Raw genomic sequence first — 21,500 nt, 5'->3', positions numbered from 1 at the left:
CAGATGCAGCTGGAACAGCACGTGACCAACCAGGGCAGAGCTTCACCGTCAGACAGACCAGGGCGGGGTTGAGGCGGAGGTGACCCCTCCAGGCTCCACTGACAGCTGGAAGGACCTAAGCCCACTCATCCGCAAGGTAAAGGCACCACCGCACCCTCAAGCCTGGGCCCTCACATCTTGCTCCTCCAAGTCCCCCACCTGCCCAGGTCCCCAGCGGTCCTTCCCTCCAGCTGCCGCTCACCCTCCGGACATCCCCCCACCCCTACCCAGCTCGAAGGCCAGGTCACACTCTTACCCGCTGCGTCCCCTCCCCTACCGCCTCTCGGGTCACCCTACTCACTCAGCCAAGCACACCCACGCCCCGCACGCATGCCTGTGCCCCGCACACGTAGCCCCTGCAAGCTCTCCCACCACGGAGCCAGACCCTGCCCGCCCCCTGCCACCTCGCTTCCCCATCCTACTTCCCCACGTGCCACTACGACTGTGACTTCCTCACCTCCTCCTTCATCACACCTCCTCCTTCACCCCATCGGCCCATCCTCATCCTCACGGTCAGCAGAGGACCCTGCTTCCTACTTCACAAGAAAACCCACTGCCGGCAGCAGCAGGAATCTTGCTCACCGTGGGTGGGAATGCAAAATGGGGCGGCCGGCTGCCGGCAGTTTGGTGGTTTCTCATGAAGTCAAACATGCTCTTAAATTCGATCCAGCAATCAGGCTCCTTGTATTTACCCAAGGGAGCTGAAAACTCATGTCCACACAGAAAGCGCACACACGTATTTACAGCAGCTTTATTCGTAATGGCTAAACCTCGGAAGCAACCGAGATATCCCGCAGCAAACGAATGGAAAACCAAGTGGGTCCGTTCCAGACAATGAAATATTATTTAGTGCTAAAAAGCAACGAGCTTCATCAAGGCATGAAAAGACCGGGAGGAACCTGAAATGCACACTCCTAAGTGAAAGAAACCAATCAATCTGAAAAGGCGACACTGTTAGGATTCCAGCTACGTGACATTCTGGGAAAGACGAAACCCTGGACACAGGAAGATCAGCGGTTGCCAAGGGTGTGTGGGGAGGGGGAGGGAGGTGGACGGTGGAGCGTGCAGGGTGTTTAGGGCAGTGGAACCACTCTGTGTGCTATGACAGAGATGGATACGTGTCACTATGCCTCCATCCACACCCACGGAAAGCACAACACGAGAGCGACCTTGATGCGAACTGCGGACTCTGGGTGATGGTGATGTGTCTGTGCAGGTTCGCTGACCGTAACAAGGTACTTCTCTGGTCAGGATGTGGATAATGGGGGAGGCCCTGCCTGTGTTCACAGATGGGGATTATATGGGAACTCTGTACTTCTTCTTCTTCTTTTTTTTTTAAGTAGGCTCCACACCCAACATGGGGCTTGAACTCATGACCCTGAGATCAAGAGTCACATGCTGTACCGAATGAGCCAGCCAAGCACCCCAACTCTGCAGTTTCTGCTTAATTTTGCTGTGAATGTAAAATTGCTCTAACAAATCAAGTCTACTAAAAAAAAGGAGGCTGTCTGGCAAAAAAAAAAAAAAAGGAAATACATTGAAATGACAAATCTATATTCACACACAGAGCAAAACAACAAAGCAACACTGAAAATAATAAAGTAGTCCAAATGCACTAAAAAAAAAAGGAAGCACAGACTTCCACAGACCCCTACGGCCACAACCATCCTCCAGCACCCTTGCCCATAGCCCCTGCTTTACCACTCGTTAATCTAGATGATTCCACCCAGCCAAAGCCAGTTTCCCTACACGAGCACCAGTTCCCACCCCTTCAGATGCCGCTGAAGGACACTGCATTGCACAAGTCCCCGTGTGTCCCACTGTCTCCAGTACGTTCTAGTCCTACTCTGCTACTAGGTTGTTCTTACCAGTAAACAAAAACACCTACGCCTCCAACCTCAAAGGAGACCTCGCAGCACTTCCTCCAGCTGTCACCCCGTGTGTTTACTCCCATCTGCGTTGCTGTTGGCACCTTCTCTCCTCTTGCTCCTTCTCAAAGTCCCTCCACGCTGCCCCCCACCTCACCCCCTCCTTCCCCCTTAGTGTGGGCATAAACTATGAAACTGATAGGACAGTCACTAGGCTGGCCTTGTGTCATCAGTGAGCCCATAAAAACCGACGGGGGCTCTCCCCGGGCAAAAGAGATTCGAAGCGCGAGGAGGATTCTACACAAGGGAGATTCTCTGTCCCTGGCTTTGAGGACACAGGGGACAACAGCAAGGAATAGGAGAAGCATCTAGTCGCTGAGAGCAGCCACCAGCGGACAGCCATCAGGGATCTGAGGACTCAGTCCTAAAACCACAAGGAGCCGAGTTCTGCCAGTAACCGGACTTGAACCTGGACGTGGTTCGTTCCTCGCCCCAACCTCTAGATCCCCGTGAGCCAGCCGTTACCTCGGTTACAAGGCCGTTACCTCCTTGTAAGGCATCGAAAGAAAACTCACCCACGCGATGATGGACCACTGATGCTGTTTTAATCCACTACATATCTGTTTGCCATTTGTCACGTAGCAAACTAGTAGACGACCAGTACGTCTCCTCCACTCAAAATTCCGCAGCTGCCCCCCTCACTCTTAGCCGAGGGCAGCGCTACGCTGGCCTACAGGCCCGGAGGTGGGACCGCCCTGACCTCCACCCTCCTCATCACTCACTCAGCCCTTCACGGGCTTCTGTGCTGTCCCTCCACTGCACCGGGCCGGCCTGGGACTCTGCTCTGCCCGGCGTCTGCTTGGTCAACTTCCTCCCCTGCTTCGTCTTTGCGCGAGTCTCTCCCCCTCATGCACCTGACGGGCACCGCGTCGGTGGGCCACGCGGACCAGCCTATTCTATGGCCCGGCCCCTCCAGGCTCTGCTGCCTCGTCTCTCCCATGGCGCTGATCGGCACCAACATCTGTGCTCCCCTACTCACTGGCTACCACCCACCTCCCTCCGCTAGAACAGAAGCTCCTCGAAGACAAGTGTCTTTGTCTTGTTCACAGACGAATCCCGAGCACCTGGAACAGCGCCCTGGCATACGGCAGGTGCTCGGTAAGTATTTCTTGGGAAAAACGTATGATGAGAAATGTGTTGAAGGGCCCGGCACAGTGCCTGGTACACTGCAGGCACTCAATAAATTATGGCTGCGATTTGTTGCCAAAAGGAAGCAAACGAAGCACAGCCCGGCACGGGGAGGCAGCCCACCCCCGACGATCTCCGCCGCTCTTTCTGAGCACAGCCTCCTGCCGGCGGACACAGCAGCAACCAGACAACCTCCCGAGTGTCCCGCCCGGACAGCTGGCCTCCTGTGGCTCCCGGCAGCCACGTCTGCAGAGGGACACCATGTGTGACACCCTCTCCACGCTGGAAGATCCACCTCGACATGAAGTTTACCTGGAGCCAGAGAAACCTCTCCAGTCGGGGCTCCAGTGACCTCCCGGGTGCTGCAGCGGTGGGTGTAACAGCTTCGCTGCGTACATCAGCGGCTGGAGAAGAAAGGCGGGCATTCCACAATCAAGGGGTTGGGCTGCTGACAACCCGCCTGGCACAAGAAGTCGCACAGAGGGATGGAAAACCCGGGGTGGGGTCAGAGGACCCAGGCTAAGCGTGTGCCCGTGCAGACACTCACAGCACAAAGGACAACAGTCCGAGTAGCCGAGACGCCTCACGGACGTTTGGTTACTACAATGTCAACCACCCGACTAGGGGGCCTTGGTAAAATCTTCTCTGCTTCTCCCACTCACAGCCTCCCGGGCCTGTCATGGACCCTGCCCTTCCCCACAGCCCGCCCCGGAAGGCCTCGGGACACAGGGCTGACCGCAGCCTCCCTCCCACCCGGCGAACACCCAGATAACTCCAACACTGCGAGAGGGAAAGGCCTTTTAATCCGCTCACACACGACGCCCTCTTCCTACTCAGGGAATGCCGTGCCCTGACGGAGACCCACAGAGTGACCTCCCCGACCTGCTGCAGTCTCCTCCAGCCTGCCCTTGCACAGTGCACCTGTCTGCTCCAGGGACATGCTTGCAGGCTCTGCACTGCACCTCTAACCACAGCTCATCTCCTCCTGCCCTCCCGGCCCCAGGTCCGCACCCCCATGTTACAAGAGGCAGCGTGGGGGCGGGCTCAGTCAGGAGAGCATACGACTCCAGATCTCGGGGTGGTGGATTTGAACCCCATGTTGGGCACAGAGATTATTTAAAAATAAAGAAGTAAAATTTTAAAAAGAGGTCGTGTGTCTCTTATAGAAAGAGCAGGGACTTTGGAGTTGGGCCAGTGAACGTTCAGGTCCCAGCTCGGCCATGTGGTCTCCGGTGGGCAGACAGGCCCCACCTGAGGGCTGCGCAGTGCCTGAGAACAGGTCAAGTGCCTGGTGCAGAACACGCACTCGGAGCAGGACAGCTACTGCCTCCCCCGGGAGCTGCTCGGAAGGCGTTGCAGAGCCCGCCTCCCCCCCACCCCACCCCCCCCCCCGCCTTGTCCCCAAGGCAGTTCACCAGCACCGGTGCCGACCTTTATCTCAACTGTCCACTCTTACATGCTGGGTCTTGGGTCTGAATGAGGTCCTGAAAGCCCTGCCCAATCTGGGCTCCCACACACCTTTCTGGTCACCTCTCCTACATTGCTTTCCCAGCAATGCTGAGCTTTCTCCTGCTGCCGTGACTCTACCCACGCCGATCCTTCTGCCTAAGGAACACTGTCCCGACCTCGTGCATACTTTCAAAGACCCGCTGCCCCCTGTATTTCTTTCTGGACCTCCCCAGGGGCTTGCTGCCGTGTTCCCATCTCTCTTCAAGCCATCATCACACCGCACGCGGATTTACACGGGGGCCTCCAGCACTAGTCAGCCCAGCCTCGTATCTTCTGGCTTCCCTGGCCCCCTAGCACTCCGAGCTCAGCACCGGGATCACTTTCCTGTTCACGGCTCCGTAAGGCAGGGGCCCTCAGCTCACTTTGCAAACAAGGGCACTAAGGCCCGGGAGAGGCTGAGTGCCTGCCTTACCCGAGACCACATGCCAGCAAATGGCAGGTCAAGGGAACGCCAACCAGCGCTCCTGCCCAAGTATCTCAGTAGTGCGTGCACACGCATGAGCGGGCGTGCGTGCACGTACACACCAGCGGCTGTTTTCTGTAAACCCTGACATCAGGTCAAAGCCACCAGAACATCAGCAAGGGAACATGCTAATCCTAAAGCGGTCAAAGTCAAGTCAGGCAAAAATAAACAAATAAGACAGGGATATGCCTCCTAGATGCCTGGGGCTTCACATTCACATACACTTCCTCCCTGTGACACGCGAACTTCTTTCTCTTTTCCAGACAAGAAACCTAAGTCCAGAAACCCAAGCCCTGCATCCCCGCTATGTTAAGCTACTTAACTACCCGTTGCCTCGGTTTCCTCACCCATGACCAAGAATTACTTACCTAAATCTATCAGCTTTCGGTGCAGGATACAAAAACTACTCTGCAAATTTCGAGCAGAAAGGGATCTAACTCAAGGACTTGGGTGATTTCAAAATCTTCGTGAGGCCTCAAGTAGTTGGCTCTAAGGTGGGCCCCCAGGAACAGCTCCCCACACCGCGCCTGCGTCGAAGGTGCCAAAGAACCACGGGATTCAGGAATGCAGCAGGATCAGGAAGCCACCACCACGGCCACCCCTTCCACCGTGGCTGCCTCTCAGTGGCCAGGAAATGAATACTCGGCTGATGCTGGGACCCGATTCCTGCCCAGAACCCCAGGCCCAAGACACACACTTCTAACCCTGGCTGCCACAGGAAGGAAGGCGGCCTGGACTGAAGGTGGCCTGGAGGAGGAACAAGCCCGCCGGCGGGATCTGCCTACCGCCCCGCCCCCCACCGTGCTCTCTCCCGTGATGTGCCGCAAGGCTGAGAACGGTGCCGAGCAAGCTCCAGACGCTGCCTGCTACTCCCGCACAGGGGGTGCCGGCCGGCATAGGTTTCTCAAGTACGGCCGCCCTGCTGGGAAACTCACCTCTTAAAAGAGAAAGCAAGGACCCCACTCCTTCCTCAGCGCGGCTCCCAAATGATCAGATCCCCAAAGCCCGGGTCAGTACAGAACTAAAAGTTTAGTTCAACGCACTCACCAAGTCAAGATGCCTTAAAGATTTGTTTTTCTTAAAACAATGGTTTCACATTTGTCCATATAGCAGGTCCCTAAAAAAGGAGAGACCTTACGCGAAACTCCGACAGAAGCAGAGAGCAGGGCCAGAGATGTGATCTGCACACTGGGCTTCTGCTCTGTCCAGAGCTTCTCTCGCATGGCCTCACTGAATTCTTAACAACCGCTCTTTAAGACAAGTGTGATGAGCCACCCGGCACACACGGGGACCGCGGAGGCGAGGGGAGCTCCTGAGATCACACAGGCCAAACCTGGGTCCCCTCGCCTCTGTTACAACTCAGGGGGTGCCAGGGCGAGCCAGGCGCAGACCTCGCCCCTAAGCGGCCCGCAGCCAGGTCGGGAGGCAGACCGGAAAAAGGCACCACTATGGTTCTTTACGGGCAGCCCGAGGTCGCACCGCCCCAGCCGCCCCTCCTCCCCACGCCCTCTGCTTCCCCTGCCTCCGGTGCGGCCCAAGCATCTCCCCCAGATCACCTCCTCGGACAGCTTCGTAAAGGGCTGCCCAAAAGCAGCTGCAAGTGCTCAAAGCTGATTACCACCTTCCGGGCCGGCGCAGATTAGCAGCCTTGAACCCCTGGCTTCACAGAAAGAACGCTCCTCCTGCAGACAAGTGTGTTACTGACTTCCTCTCCCCTTGTCCGCCCAGGTGTCTAGATAAGTACTGTTAAAACACAGCAGGCCCTCCCTCCAAACGAGATGAGGATCCTCCTGAAGTTGTATTATATTAGTGAATTTCCTTCAAGGAGACGAACACCAACACTCACAACCTGTTAGCCCAGTGGTTCTCAACGGCTGGGTAACTTTGCCCACCCCCCCCCCCCACCCCGCACCTCCCCAGGACATACAGCTATGTCTGGCTGTCGTAACTGGGAAGCGCTCCTGGCACCTAGAGGGCAGAGGCCAGGGAGAGCCATCCATCTCAAAGCGTCAACAGTGGAGAAATCCCGATTTAACTTTCTGAATAACTTCTGATTGAAATAAGCACAACGTTAAGAGAAGAACTAAAGAAAACTTTAGAAAAACGTATTTTAGAAATGACAATATTTATGGGGCTCCTGGGTGGCTCAGTCAGTTACTCGTCTGGCTTCAGCTCAGGTCATGATCTCACGGGCCGTGAGTTCGAGCCCCGCATCGGGCTCTGGGCTGACAGCTCCGGGCCTGGAGCCTGCTTCGGATTCTGTGTCTCCCTCTCTCTCTGCCCCTCCCCCTGCTGACACTCTGTCTCTCTCTCTCAAAAAAAATAACTAAACATTAAGAAAAAAAAAAAAAAAGAGTAGAGTAAAATAACTTCCTCAAGGTCACACAGCTTTTAAGGGGGAGAGCTCCCACTGGACCCAGCCAGTCTGACTCCTGCCACCAGCACTCGACTTCAGTACCCTCACAGGCTCACACACTCACACAGCCCTCACGCCCCGCCCCCACGTGTCTGTGTCCCCCAGCAGCTGTGAGCTCCGTGAGGCCCGGGACCTCTCCACTCAGGGCGGAACCTGCAACAGAGGCACCTACTTCAGGCTGGGTGAGGAACGGATCAAAAGAACAAAGGGGGCCGGGTCCCTGTCACTTCTCTGCTCCTGTCTTACCCAAGCCGCCCTCATTAAGCGGTCAGGGCCACCACCAGGTCTGCCGCCTCAGGCCACAAGTCCCATGACTGTCTCCACCCCTTCCTCGGAGCCTCGTTCTCGAGACCGGCCTTCCACAATACTGCCTACGTTTCCTCCTATGATTTCCTAGAAATCGGCTCCGTGAGGACAAGGACTAACAGACAGAGGCTAGGGTAAAGGAAGTTGCCTGGGGGCAGGGGATACAGTGGAGAAACAGGACTCAGGAGCTTGGGCTGGAAACCCCAGAGGACCAGCTCCGGCCTCAGCCCTGCCCTCCACGCAACTCATACGGTCCTGTGTACCAGGCCCTCTCTGTAACCCACCTGTAAAATGTTTTGTGGGTTCCAAACATTTTTGGCACAGAACCCTTTTCCCCTCAAAGGAATCCTAGGTTGAAACTCTTCTCCAACACTTTAAGATTCTAGGACAAAAAACTCACTAGACTTAGCACATGGTATCACATATTTTGATCCATTTGTCGTTAATATTCCACCTGCTTCCCAAACGTACTTAACACTGGCTCACAATAATGTGAGAGCCACCAAAAGGGTAAGGGAGGGGGCGCCTGGCTGGCTCAATCAGTGGAGCGTGTGACTCCTGACCTTGGGGTTGGGAGTTCAAGCCCCACATTGGGTGTAGAGATTACATCCATACACACATACGTACATACACTTTAAAAGAAAAGTTTTAAGCGGCATGGGGACAAGAAACAAAGAATAAAACACAGACGTGGGACATTCAATTTCCATGGCACCAAGTTATGAAAGATTTTCAAGAAACGGCAGCTTTGCCGTACTATATAATCTCACTTATACATGGACTCTGAACAACAAAGCAAAACAGGAAGAGGCTCAGAGACAAAGAACAGCCTGGTGGGAAGGAGGTGGAGACGGCAAAACAGGGGAGGGGGATTAAAAGGAACACACTTCCAGTTATAACACAAGTCAGATGCAGGGTGCAGTGCACAACCTGGGGGACACAACACGGTAACAGGAAACAACTTTGCATGGTGACAGATGCCAGTGAGATCTGCCTCAATGATCACTCGGTGACATACGTAAATGTCCAATCACTCTGCTGTACACCTGAAATGAACATCACACTGTGTGTCAACGACACTTCAATTAAAAAAAAAAAAAAAAAAAGCAGCTTCAGCAATGATCCACAGTGATCGACGGTGTTTCCTTCCAAAGGAGAAGAGGCTCCAACACAGACGCGAGAGGAGGCAGCGGAGCAAGGCGGGGTCCTGACAATCCCAGGGGGCAACTGACACCTGAGAGCTTACTCTGTCTGGGTCCATCCAGGTTCCCTAGCGTGAACCCACTTCGGCCCCGTGACCACACGTGAAGCAGGTCTCAGAAGAGCACCTTGTGTGTCAACAACACATTTTGTGCTGGGCGCTTTCTAATGCTCATTTAGAGATGAGAAAGTGAACTCGCAGAGGTGAGGTAACCTGTTCAAGGTCACACGGCTAGGATGTGGGCGCAGGTCTGTTAAATCCAAAGCTTAGCTCTTCCCTCCGGGCTGCTTCCCAGCCACCCCCATTGCGAACCAGGCTTCCCGAGTTTGCTAAGAACCCCACGTGGCTCTGAAAACCTGCCTCCCAAGCCCTTCCCTTGAGATTCTGATTCTGGAGCTCTGGGGTGGATCCTGAGAAGCCACGCGTACCAGGCACCCAGGTGGTACCTGTAACCAGGAAACGCTGAAAACAACGACCTGAGTAAAGAGAACAGCTCGGCCACACACATCTGAACCACAACCTGCTTTAGGGCTCTGATCTCAGAGGGGACGGCGACCGTGTCCCCCACAGCTCCTGGGCTCCTCCCCCTGAGGCGGTCCTGAGTTCTGCGGAGTTCTGGGACTAGGGATGCTACCTGGGGTAGCCTGACGCCCGTCCGTCGGCACATCGGGGAGAAGAGGTGCCTCAGGAACCGCAGCTGCGCCAAAGATCTTCTCCCTCCAGTCTGGTCTCAGGCTCACTCGAGACGCCGCACACGCAGAGGACGAAGCAGCGGACGCGGCGGGGAGTCACCATCGGCGCCCGCAGTCACGCAGTCTCCAGCTGACTCTGCCAGCACGGCACACCACCTCACGGGGACCCCCAGCGCCACAAAGTGTCCCACACGGGCCTTGCTACGGTACACACACTCGGGGGGAGCTGCAGCGGACCACGGAAACAGGCCCGGAGCCCACACGACGAGCAGCTGGGGAGGTGGCCACTCCCCCGCACCCCCTCTCGCACAGCCCCCGTGCCCTTCCTCACGGCGCTGCACGGCGTGGGGGTTCACAGCGGCTGTGTGACAGACTGACGTGTCCCCGCCACCGCCCCCGGCCCGTGAGCCCTCCCCAGAGTCATCACCTGTCACCACTTCCGTGGTCCTACTACTCCCGTCTTAGCTGCCAAGAGCAGAGCGGGGACATACACGCTTGCTGAACAAAACCACGAGAGCACAGGTTAGAGGCAGGTCCTCTGCGAGCCGTGCCCCCAGGGCCCCAGCGGCCCCGGCTTGGCACCTGCGTGGCCTGGTCCTCACGCAAGCGGGAGAGCGGCGGCTGTGGGGCCGCGCGAGCACACACCCCGGCAGCAGGGCCTGGGCCACAGCACGGACGCCACAGCACAGCCATGCAGGGCACGGGGGCCGGAGGTGGAAACGCCGGTTATTAACGCCGAGACCACCCAGGTTGGCACGCTGTGCTTGGCCCAAGAGGCTCAAGTTATTAGCATAAAACGCCCTTCAGGGGACAAGGTTGATTTGGTGGCACCGGCCCCTTGTGGATCACCCTCAGGCACAGCAGCAGGTCAGAGGCCGGGAAGGGACAACAAACTGTGCGAGTGCGCCAGGGAGGGACACAGAAGTGACAGCGGTGAGGACTCAGACAGCAGAATCACCAACACAGCTCCACAGGACCCTGGGCCACCGGGAAAAGACACGATTGCCTGCGTGACACAGGGCCTGCTCAGCAAGGCAGGAAACCCCCATTTTCGATGAGGATATGCGGCTGGCCCGGTCACGTAACCCCTGCAGAGACAAAGATGGCGTTACCTGGTAAAGAAGTTACTAAATGGTCCCAGTATTTTCGATTTACTCCCATCCTCCGGTCCATCGACACAGTCCTGCCGGCGCAGCTCCCGGGTTTCCTTGGCGGAGCTCAAGGTGACGTCAGTGAACTGAGGGTCGTCATCATTCTCCAGGGTCACGATGGCACTGGAGCTGCTCGTGACCACAAGGTCCAAGATGTCCTCATTGCTGACGGAAAGCGTGGCTGACAGCTCCGTGCCGAGGCTGGACACGCTGCAAACGGAGACATCGTCGCTGCGGTTCAGGGCCTTGGAGGCGGGGCTGTAGAGCTCGGCCGCGTCATAGCCCGTCCGGGGGAACGTGGACGACTTCCGCACGCCCCGCTCCCACTCGGCACTGCCGGGAGCCGGTGGCGTGTAGGACGGCAGCGGGCACGCGCTCTGGCAGGCTCGCTCCGGGACGGTCCCCGACTCGGATGGCTTCCTCTTCACGTGGGCCACGCTGCAGGGGACAGGTTCCGGGTTACCGATCTCTAGGGTGGGAATGCCCGAGTCCACGGACTGAAGGCTGTGCTGATCTTCTAAAGGCCCAAGCTTCAGCTTGGGCCCGTACTCTGGCAACGAGAGGGATCTGGGTGCCTTGAGATTCAAGTGTTGTAGATTCTGAATATGATTTCCTGGCCGACCGTCCAGAATGCCCATCAAGGCTATGCCATTTGTAGAGGCGGAGAGGTTTCCATCAGTCATCTTGGTCCAAGGAGAAACTAGGAAAAAAAAAATACAAAAAGGGAAAGTAAGATCGTGGCTACAAAAGCCTAAGACACCACTCTGCTAGTGCACAGCTCGAATGTTCTGATGCCCTTTTTACAGAGGAATCCTTGAAAAAGTCCCACGTACTCGAGTTTTCATTTGGGACCAGAAGCTAGAGTTTTGGCCTATATTACCACGCTATAAAATGATAGGGCAATAACCTAAAGGCTACATACGTCTAAGGTAAAAATACTTAAACCATCCCCTTCCTCATCATCACCAGCACCACACTGGTCACATGTCTGACCCCCAGGACAATACTGGGGGCATGAGGACCAGGCCAGGCAGGGAGAGAGAGTTGTTTTTCACGTTTTGTTTTGTTTAACGATAAACAGAATACCTCCATCAAAAATACGTGAATTCATGGGGCACCTGGGTGGCTCAGTCGGTTGAGCATCTGACTCTCGGTTTCGGCTCGGGTCACGATCTCCTGGTTTGTGAGCCTGCCCCGTGTCGAGCTCTGCGCTGGGAGGACAGAGTATGCTTGGGCTTCTCTCTCTCCCCGCCCCTCCCTGCTCTCTGTCTCCCTCTCTCTCAAACATTCAAAAAAAAAAAAAAAGTACATGAATTCATAACCCATATGTAAGTCAAGTTCTACTTATTCTGAGCATAAAAATCAAGACGTTGCCATCAAGACAGGAACCAAGATAAAGCAGGTATGCCGTGTACGGTAAGATGACTCCAAGCACACCCAAGTCGGCCGCGGCCCCCATGATGCCGCGGTCGCCTTACTTGCGTCTGCAAGGCAGGGCATATCATCCCCATGACCATGGAGGAAACCAAGGCTCCAAGGGTAATAAACGGGTTCGAGATCATAGTGTTACTTGGTGGCAGAGCTTGGACTGACCCCCAAACGGGCCAAACCTAGTGGATGAAAAGCCTAGCGTGGGGTCGTCAAAACCCAGGTAGGAGGCTGCTTCGGGGATGACACAGAATCAATACAGGAAAAACAGACCACGGACCCACAATAGAGATTTGAGTGACAAGAGTCAAAGCTGTTGGTGACACACACCCCTGCCTACAGCGCTCTGGCCTAAGGCTGGGGTGGGAATGACGGGGTGGCAGGTGCACAGGCCTGGACAGCACAGCCCCTGGGAGACTGAGAACCCAGGTGGAGGTGATGCGACCTTCTACTGACCTTTAGAACGCCACAACTAACTGGGGCGCCTGGGTGGCTCAGTCGGGTACGCATCTGACTTCGGTTCAGGTCATGATCTCACGGTGTGTCGAGTGGGAGCCCCTCATTGGGCTCAGTGCTGTCAACATAGAGCTCGCTTCGGACCTTCTGTCTCCCTCTGTCTGCCCTTGTCCCGCTCATGCTCTCTCTCCCTCTCTCTCAAAAATAAATTTTAAAAATAAAGTACATAAAATGTCAAAACTCAAGAACCTTGATGGGGTTACTGAAATCTGATCCGCGGCATAAGACAAGATAAAGAACGGCACTTTCTTGGGTTCCAATGGGACTCTTCCTGGGCTCTGACCCCAGCTGCGCTGGACTGCCCGGGCAGAATTAAGAAAAGTGGCAAGAAAAGCATTCCAAAGGCACTCTCTTGGCAACGGCCGTCGTCCAAGAGGCAGCGGTGGAAGGTTCTGAAGCATGGCGGCAACAACGGTAGCCGCCCCCTCCTGGGGGTCACTGGGCCTTCCTAAACCCCGTCAGGAAGCCCGGCCCCTTCCCCACGTCAACACAGCAAAAGCAAATCCACTAGAAGCGAACCAGAGGGCGGGGGTGATCTCCCTCCCTCCCAGAAATCGAAGGAACCAGCCAGACCGTGCAGCACTGGAGCCAAAATAGAAACGTGAAGGAATGAATCAAAGTGCAGAATTCAAAAATAGACTGAACTATGTATAAAAACTTGAAATAGGACCGAGTGAGTAAGGATTATTTAGTCATGATGTTGTACTGATCAATTATCAATTTTTCTTAGAAGGCAGAACCGCACCGCACTGCACCAAAACAGAAATGCCAAAGTAGACTCTAATGCAAATATAAAACTATAAATGTGTCACCTGAAGTGCTTCTCTAACCTGCAGCGCAAAAACTTGGTTTATTCTCCGAAAGAATCTGGCATCACCTCGGCACACGTGAACACAGTTTCGGTGTCTCACGGTGCCCGCCGCCCTCGGTTTCCTGGGCTGGAGCCTCCACTCTGCGTCCCCAGCCCCGAGCTCCTCCAGGCAAAGCCACGGCAAACTCTGAGACCCTGAGACCCTGCTCTAGGAAAGTGCCCGAACTCAACCCCTCTCTGTAGCAACAGGATTCACAAGGGCGAGACACAGAGAGATTCACAGGTACCCGGACTGGAGAATTGTACACTTTTCTTTTTTTAATCAAAAGGAGAATACGGTAAGAAACATTTTTAGCACGTAGTTAAGAGCTAACGTCTGGCAATGTCAAAAGGTCCTAGAATTATCAAAACACCGTCAACACTCTGACAGGTCAGGCTGGCAAAAAGCCAGCAACACAAGAGGAAACCTTCACCGTGAGCGGAGCCGGAAGCCTGGTGACCTGGCCAGCTGAAATGAAATTCTGGCCCTGCCACTTACCACGGGGAGAAGCTGAACCTTCCTGGTGCCCGGCAGTTAAACGGGGCAACAGCACGAAACTCACGGCTGCTCTGAGGATAAATGAGATGAGGCATCTCGTTTATGGGCACGTGGGCACGCCCCACATCTGACCACAGCAGGTGCCCAGTAAATGCGAATTTCCTCTCCTTCAGCCACATAAAGAGCCGAGTACCTGCAAAAACTGTGTTCAGACTGAGCTTCTGACACTAAAACAGGAACACAAAACGAGCGTGCTCAGTGAACACTAGGACCCCTGCTCCGAATCGCCCGGGTGAAAGCATGCGGAAGGTGAACGAAGCAGGTCTGGCAGAGCCCTGGGGGCCAGGACAGCGGGACGAGGGCCTCTTCTGAGGAGAAAACGAATGAGCTTTGAAGGCTCCACTGCTTCCAAGTCCAGCTTAAGTTCCTTAAGCCTCACAAACAAGGTGGCAGCCTTCAGGGAAATAAACGGAAAAGCAAGAACGTACTTCCATTTGCAACACACTCTTAAACCAAACCCCGCAAGGGCCGAGGCCACCTGTCCTCAAGCCCTTCCGCCTCGGGGCCACCAGTACAAGGAAGCCAGAAGCCGCGGTCCAGAGCACCTGCCTTCCGAGGCTGCGCAGACAAAGCGCCCGCTTCTCAGAGAGGCTGCAGGGTGGACTCTGGAAGCCTGCCAGGAGGCCAGCTGCAGATGCCGGCCTCCAAGTCACACGTTCTCTAAAGACAGGATCAGCCTGAATTCCCCGAGCCGGCACGGGGGGCCCCCCGAGCCCATCCTTGCCAGCCTCAGCAGCCTCGTGCCGTCACCCTCGCGCCTCTCAAAACCCCGCCGCCCGGCCCCACTGCCCGGATGCTCTCCCTAGCTTGGCCACGGGCGCCCCTGGGGATCTGGTACGTATGCCGCAGGGAGACCCAGCCCACCTGCGAGACCACCTCCTCTGAGAAGCCTTCCCCTACTCCCCCCAGGAAGCTGCGGATCCCCCTTCCTCTTGGGCTCTTTTTGGCCACACCCTTCACATAACTGTATTTACAGCTGTCCCCATGTCTCTCGGCTGGTTTCTAGGCTTCGGGCAGGTACAGCGCTAAGCTAACGGGTTCCAGATGCCACTGCCTGGCAGGGACTGAGGACTCAAAAATCCATTTGCGGAGTTAATCATTATTAACAACGATGTCCTAAGAGGGCAGGTTTCAGGGACAGTCCATCCAAGAAACCTCTGCTGAGAGCTGGGCTACGCTTCAAGAACATGGTGAGCAGCGGAGGTCACAAGATGAGGAAGAAAATCCCCGCCGTCAAGTCCAGGCATCGTGTGCGGACAAGAGACACAGCAAGCGAGTGACGAGGAGTGACGACGGGCTACCGCGCCACCCGGTGAGCACCAGCGGGCACATGATGGTTCGGAAAGTAAGAGACTTCCTCCCTCTGCACTTGCTCCCCAGAGCCTCAGACAAAACCCCTCGCCCGCAGCAGTGGCCGTGGCAGCAGGCTCCCTCCCCACTTCTTCCGGGCCCAGGCGGCCAGCCACAGGCACGCGATACAAGGTTAATGATGACCAGCCATCATCACCTCTCCCAGACCTGGAAAAACACACAAAACGTCAAGTGCAGACATGAGGAAGGCTTTCATCCCAGGCAACAAGACCACCCGCATTTTATTTACCAGTCACAAAACTGAGTTCTGTAGCGAGCAAAGAGGGAAGGGGCCCGAGACACTCGAATGCCCTTCTCCCCACGGGGGTAGGTCTGCAACACAAGTCAGGAAGCAGACGGCAGTGACTCTGAACGAGGTTCTGGAACACAATTCCATCTTGAACAGAAGTTTAATTTTCTTCTCTTTACTGTACATATACATATTTTTTAAAGTAGGCTCCGTGCCCAAAGTGGGGATTGAACTCACGACCCTGAGATCCAACGTTGCTCTCTCTACTGACTGAGCCAGCCAAGCTCCCCTAATTTTCTTCTCTTTAAAAAGCGGTGGCTCAGTCAGTTGAGCGTCCGACTTCGGCTCAGGTCATGATCTCACAGTTCGTGGGTTCGAGCCTCCCCGTCAGGGTCTGTGCTGACAGCTCGGAGCCTGGAGCCTCCTTTGGATTCTGTGTCTCCCTCTCTCTCTGCTCCCCTGCCACTCACTCTCTGTCTCTCTCTCTCTCTCAAAAATAAATAAATGTTAAAAAAAAAAAAAAAAAAAAAAGAAAGCAGAGGCACAAAGTCTTGACCAAGTCTTCGTCAATAAGCAGTTTACAAGGCCAAACCCAAATGACTCAGTTACGTCCCCGGCAGAAACACCTCCACTCGTCGGTGGCCTGGGGCAAAAATAATACTGCCCACCCACTCGGAGGCTCCCTCCTGTCCACAGGCCTTTGCTCGCCGCCGCCCTCCCTGTCCCAGCTCCTCCCTGGATGCTGCTTTCTCACACCCCGTCAGCACCCGGGACACTTCTGCTCTCCCTGACCCTCCAAGGAGGGCACGCCTGCCCTTGCTGCCGGACGTCCCATCAGCCCTGCTCCACCACTGAGTTCCATATCCTTAAATCTTTTTTTTTTTCCATAGAGCACGAGTGGGGGACGGGGCAGAGGGAGAATCCCAAGCAGCCTCCTCACTCAGTTGGGCGGGGGCTGGAGTGGGGGGCGACTCAATCCCCCGACCCTGGGTCATGACCTGAGCCGAAGTCAAGAGTCAGATGCCCAACCGACCGAGCCGCCAAGGGGCCCCTCCGTACCCTTAATCTTGAGAGGAGACAGGTTCTGGCTCCTTTCCATCAACCATGGCCTGGGAATACACCTGTCACAGGGTCAAAGTTTCAAGAGGGCAGGACCAGGTCTACAGCACCCAACACCCCCAGAGCATCACTAAAACTACAACTTAACGAGTACCAGGTTCTGTTCTAAGCTCCTAACATCACCATTCTGTTTTCATAGCCCTCATAGCCCTACGTGCTACGTATTACCCCCCCTTGTACAGAGGAGGAAACTGAGGCCCGTGGCTCACCCAAGAGCTCCACTTTTATGTGGCAGCAGCTGGGGCCTGAACCCAAATCTGTGACTCCCAGGCCCCTCGGTCTCCTTTGCTACTTACGCAGCTCTAACGCAGACGTCAGGAACCTCCCCAAATCCTCATCCCTCCCGTGAAAGAGCAGACTGCCTTCCGCCGTTTCCCAGATGGGAACGAAGCCAGGCTTGAGCCGCGGCTCGGTAGGTGAGGCCCTACCTGAGTCTTCTCTTTCCAACACCCACGTCATTCTGTACAAGTCCCCTCCGGGTCCTTCATGCTTCCTGGGGAGAAGTCTGGTGAGACCGCCAGCCTCCTGGCAGGACTGGTGCACACACACACACACCTGCCAAGCTTTCACCTTGACCCTGGAGGACAGGACCAGTCAGGAGAAACAGGCTAGTTAAGCCTCTGAAGTGAGGCCCCCCCCCTTTTTGTTTTAAGTAATCTCTACACCCAACGTGGGGTTCAAACTCTCGACCCTGAGATTAAGAGTCACGCTCCTCCAACTGAGCCAGCCAGGCACCCCTGAAAGGAGGTTCCGACACCAAGGAGAACCCCCTGATCTAGGTGGTATCTCCCATGTAAATGAGCCTGCTTTGTACAGGGCTCCACAAACACCAACCACTGTGAGTCCCTTTCTCTCTTTAATGTCATGGCTTACACAGAAAGGACCCTGGAGAGAAAGGCACAGGATGTTCTGGAACTCGCGTTCCTTGGCATTAACAATTAACATGAGCCGCCTCTGCTCACCAAGTGAGCTTTAGATGTTAGGCGCAGTGTTCAGAGTTCACACCCGCAATCTTTGTAACCTCCTCAGCAACCCCGAGAGGTCAAGGTACCCTCACCGCCAGCTCACACACAAGGAGACAAGGCACAAGGGGCGCGTGTCACGAAGTAGCTGTGCGAGGGCCGACCTGGATACGACTCTAAGCCTTCCTCTCCCTGCTGCCACGCAAGCAGCCTACGATGGTGGGTTAATTTGCACTATGCAGAACGGGAAAGTCGACTACAAAAGTAAGTTGGTTTTTACGTGGGTTATTCTTCAGGATAAAAATAACCCTAAGACAGACTTTCCTGAGAGCTCAATATACTGCTCTGGAAGGTGAATGGCCACTGGCAGGTGCCTGGAACTTGACACCCTTGTTTAAGCAAGTTTTGGCCCATCGGCAAACCAGGTAGAAACTGGGGGTAAACTGTTGAGGGTCCCCAAAGGCTCCTTCACAACCCTAAGGAAAAGACATTTAACTTTCACTGCCCAAAAGTAGTTATATTAAAAAGGCAGAGGTGGGACATTGTAAATTAAGGACTTTCACTGCACGGGCAGTGGGGGCCGGGGTGCCCCCCTTCCCTAAGGTATTTCAGTTACACAGAGTGATTTACCAAAGTGACTCATCGTAAGTACCTATAAAGTGACTGACGGGCAACTGACAGATTAGGAAGATACTCAGACCACTTAACCAAACCAGTGCAACTTATAATCTCGATTGCTGGTAAGAGAAACCATTCATTGAACACTTACCATGCACCAAACACACGCTAGGTGCTATCACACGCTCTAATCATCGCAAGCCTGCCAAGCACACTGAAGAAACTATGAGATTCAGAAAGGGTGAGTACATCACGTAAGGTCACACAGCAACAGGAACCGGATTCAAACCAGGTCTGACATCAAAGCCCACACAGGACTTGCTGGAACGTTTAAAGATTCAGACCCTAAACGTTGTGACAATCGATACGCTACAGGTTGAACAATTTTTACACTTCTCTGTAGGTTAGACTGCAAGAAAAAGGTGTTGTTTTTTTTTTTTTAATGAGGGGCGTCTGGGCAGCTCAGTCGGTTAAGCGTCCGACTTCGGCTCAGGTCGTGACTTCGCGGTTCGTGAGTTCAAGCCCCGCATCGGGCTCTGTGCTGACAGCTCAGAGCCTGGAGCCTGTTTCAGATTCTGTGTCTCCCTCTCTCCCTCTCTGACCCTCCCCCGTTCATGCTCTGTCTCTCTCTGTCTCAAAAATAAATAAACATTGGGGCGCCTGGGTGGCTCAGTCGGTTATCAGTTAAGTCGGTCACGACTTCGGCTCAGGTCGTGACTTCGCGGTTCGTGAGTTCAAGCCCCGCATCGGGCTCTGTGCTGACAGCTCAGGGCCTGGAGCCTGTTTCAGATTCTGTGTCTCCCTCTCTCTGACCCTCCCCAGTCCATGCTCTGTCTCTCCCTGTCTCAAAAATAAATAAACGTTAAAAAAAAAATTTTTTTTTAAATAAACAAACGTTAAAAAAAAATGAAATGCACAAGAGGGCAAAATAATACAGGTTCTGGAGGCAGACTGCGCAGGTTCAAATCGTGGCTCCCCCGCTTACAAGTTGTGTGACCTTGGAATAGTTTAACTTCCCTGCACCCCAATTTCCAGTAGCACAATGGGAACGATAATAGACCGTATCTCCTTAGGCAATGGGCCAGATTGGGCAAGAAATCTACATAAAGCCTTTAGAAGCAAGCCTGGCATGGGCTGAACCTCAGATGGTGGATGGCGTTACTTCTTCCTGGGTACTAGACGGGGCCAGTCGGCTTAGGCCTGCTATTTAAGTAACTTATTTGCATAAAGCCCAGACTCGGCCACTTTGTGTCTCCAAGCCTCACTGTATAGTTCCTTCCTGTCACTAATATCTCACACCTGCTCTGTGGCACTAAGCTCTGGGCCTCCACTTCCCATTTGTAGAATGAGGTGATTAGCCCAGCTTACCTTCTGGCTTGGCAATCGAGAATTCTTAACAACTCAGGCCCTAGAAACTTCACAACCGCCCTGAAACATTAACAGATAACACACTCTCGTTTTCCTAAAATCTTCTTTTCGTGTGACATGTAAATACCTATTTTGATGGCACATCTTCTCCAAGGTCTCAAAGCTCTGTGAGCACCCACGATATGCCGGGCAGGTGTCCCCTGTGTTCAGGCTGGGGACACGATGATCAGGAGCTCCGACCAACAGGGGAGACATATTCTGAAACAAGCTGCCCTGAGAAGCAGGTCCTCAGCGTCAGCGAGAACTTCAACAGAACACAAGCGAGGGGACGCGCAGGCACGAAAGACAGGCCTTCACACACTGGACAGAGGGGAGGAGGGCAGGGGGGTGGAGGGGCGGAGGGGTGGAGAGGAATGGCAGGGTCAACAGAAGCCAGGTGGGGCAGCACTGAGGCTAAACGTGAGAGGGTGGGCTGGAGGCAGATTTTGAAAACTCAGTTTCACAAGCACGAAGCAAAGTGCCCGGCAGGAACCTGCTGGGACCGTGGAGGACACCAAGGCCCAGTGACCCGGCCCGCCAGCTGGGTGACTCGACCACTGACTTCACTTCTTTAGTGTCTCCCAAAGGATGTAGTCACTCAATAACCCTGAGCCCCAAGTACATGCCAGGTGCTCATTAGGGTTGGGGATCAGCTGGAGCCCACAATCCAAAGGGGTCAAATATATACAACTGGGGGCGCCTGGGGGGCTCAGTCGGTTGAGTGTCCAACTTTGGCTCAGGTCATGATCTCAGTCTGTGAGTTGGAGCCTGCTTGGGATTCTGTCTCCCTCTCTCTCTGCCCCTCCCCCCTCATGCTCTATCTCTCTCTCTCTCTCTCTGTCAAAAATAAATAAGCATTTATACACACACACACACACACACACACACACACACACACACACACAACTAAGCCTGGGGGGGAGGGGCGGGCAGGTGGTTAAGAAGTCGGGAAGAAATCATATGCAAACCTGGGACATGGGTTGGTACTGGCCAGATAAACTGGGCAAGGGGCAGCGTTCCAGAACTCCTCCAAGGACCAGCCCTTTGCAAGGAGTAGCAAAGCACTTAACAGTGTGCCCATGCAACCCTTCTATAAAGGAAGCCAAGCCAACGAGGTGCCAACATCCTGCTGGTAGGGTCCCAACACGCCAGCCTCAACTAGCCTCAGTAAATAGTGAAGCCGATGCGCAGGAGCCTCCTGCACAGAGAACTTTCCAAAGCAAAGCTTTCAATTCCGTCCTGGAGAAAATGGTGCTGTGCAATTTTAAGACGAAAAGCGGGGGCGGGGGCGGGGGATGGTTCTGGCCAGGTAAGGCTCTGGCCACTAAAATGCGCACCGCCCAGCCTGGGGTCTGGGGCCTGGGGTCTGCGGGGGGCCAGTCCTCCCGCTTCCTGCGGAAGCTAACTCCTCAAGGCCTCACCCCTGCTTCTTCACCGCAGCTCCCCGCCCAGAGAGGGCCGCCTGCGGAGCGCCCCGAACGCCAGCTCCACACCAGCTCCGGCCCCTTCGGCCGGGAAGGGGCCCGGGGCTCGGGGTCTCCCGCACACAGGGAGTCTGTGGCTCAGGAAAGGGGGTCTCTGAGGCGGAAGGAGTTCCTGGACAGGGAC

General features: G+C 54.9%; 1 protein-coding gene across 5 annotated transcripts in view; it reads right to left on the bottom strand.

The window, feature by feature from the left end:
- Nucleotides 1-21,500, bottom strand: part of TBC1D14 (TBC1 domain family member 14) — a 112,195-nt gene that overhangs the window by 89,439 nt on the left and 1,256 nt on the right. For 4 of the 5 annotated variants that reach the window (XM_023253337.2, XM_011281956.4, XM_023253336.2 and 1 more), the window contains exon 2: nt 10,795-11,533. In XM_023253337.2, coding sequence (XP_023109105.1) covers nt 10,795-11,516 — 722 coding nt within the window. In that variant the 5' untranslated portion in view covers nt 11,517-11,533. Of the gene's footprint in view, nt 1-3,407; nt 3,717-10,794; nt 11,534-21,500 lie in introns of those variants that run through there. The other variant, XM_019829799.3, reaches the window with a different exon arrangement.

Source organism: Felis catus, chromosome B1 (genome assembly GCF_018350175.1).
Source record: "Felis catus isolate Fca126 chromosome B1, F.catus_Fca126_mat1.0, whole genome shotgun sequence".
In the NCBI taxonomy this organism is placed as follows: Eukaryota; Metazoa; Chordata; class Mammalia; order Carnivora; family Felidae; genus Felis; species Felis catus.
The sequence above is the reverse complement of the archived record's forward strand: the minus strand, read 5'-3'. Positions and strand labels throughout refer to the sequence as shown.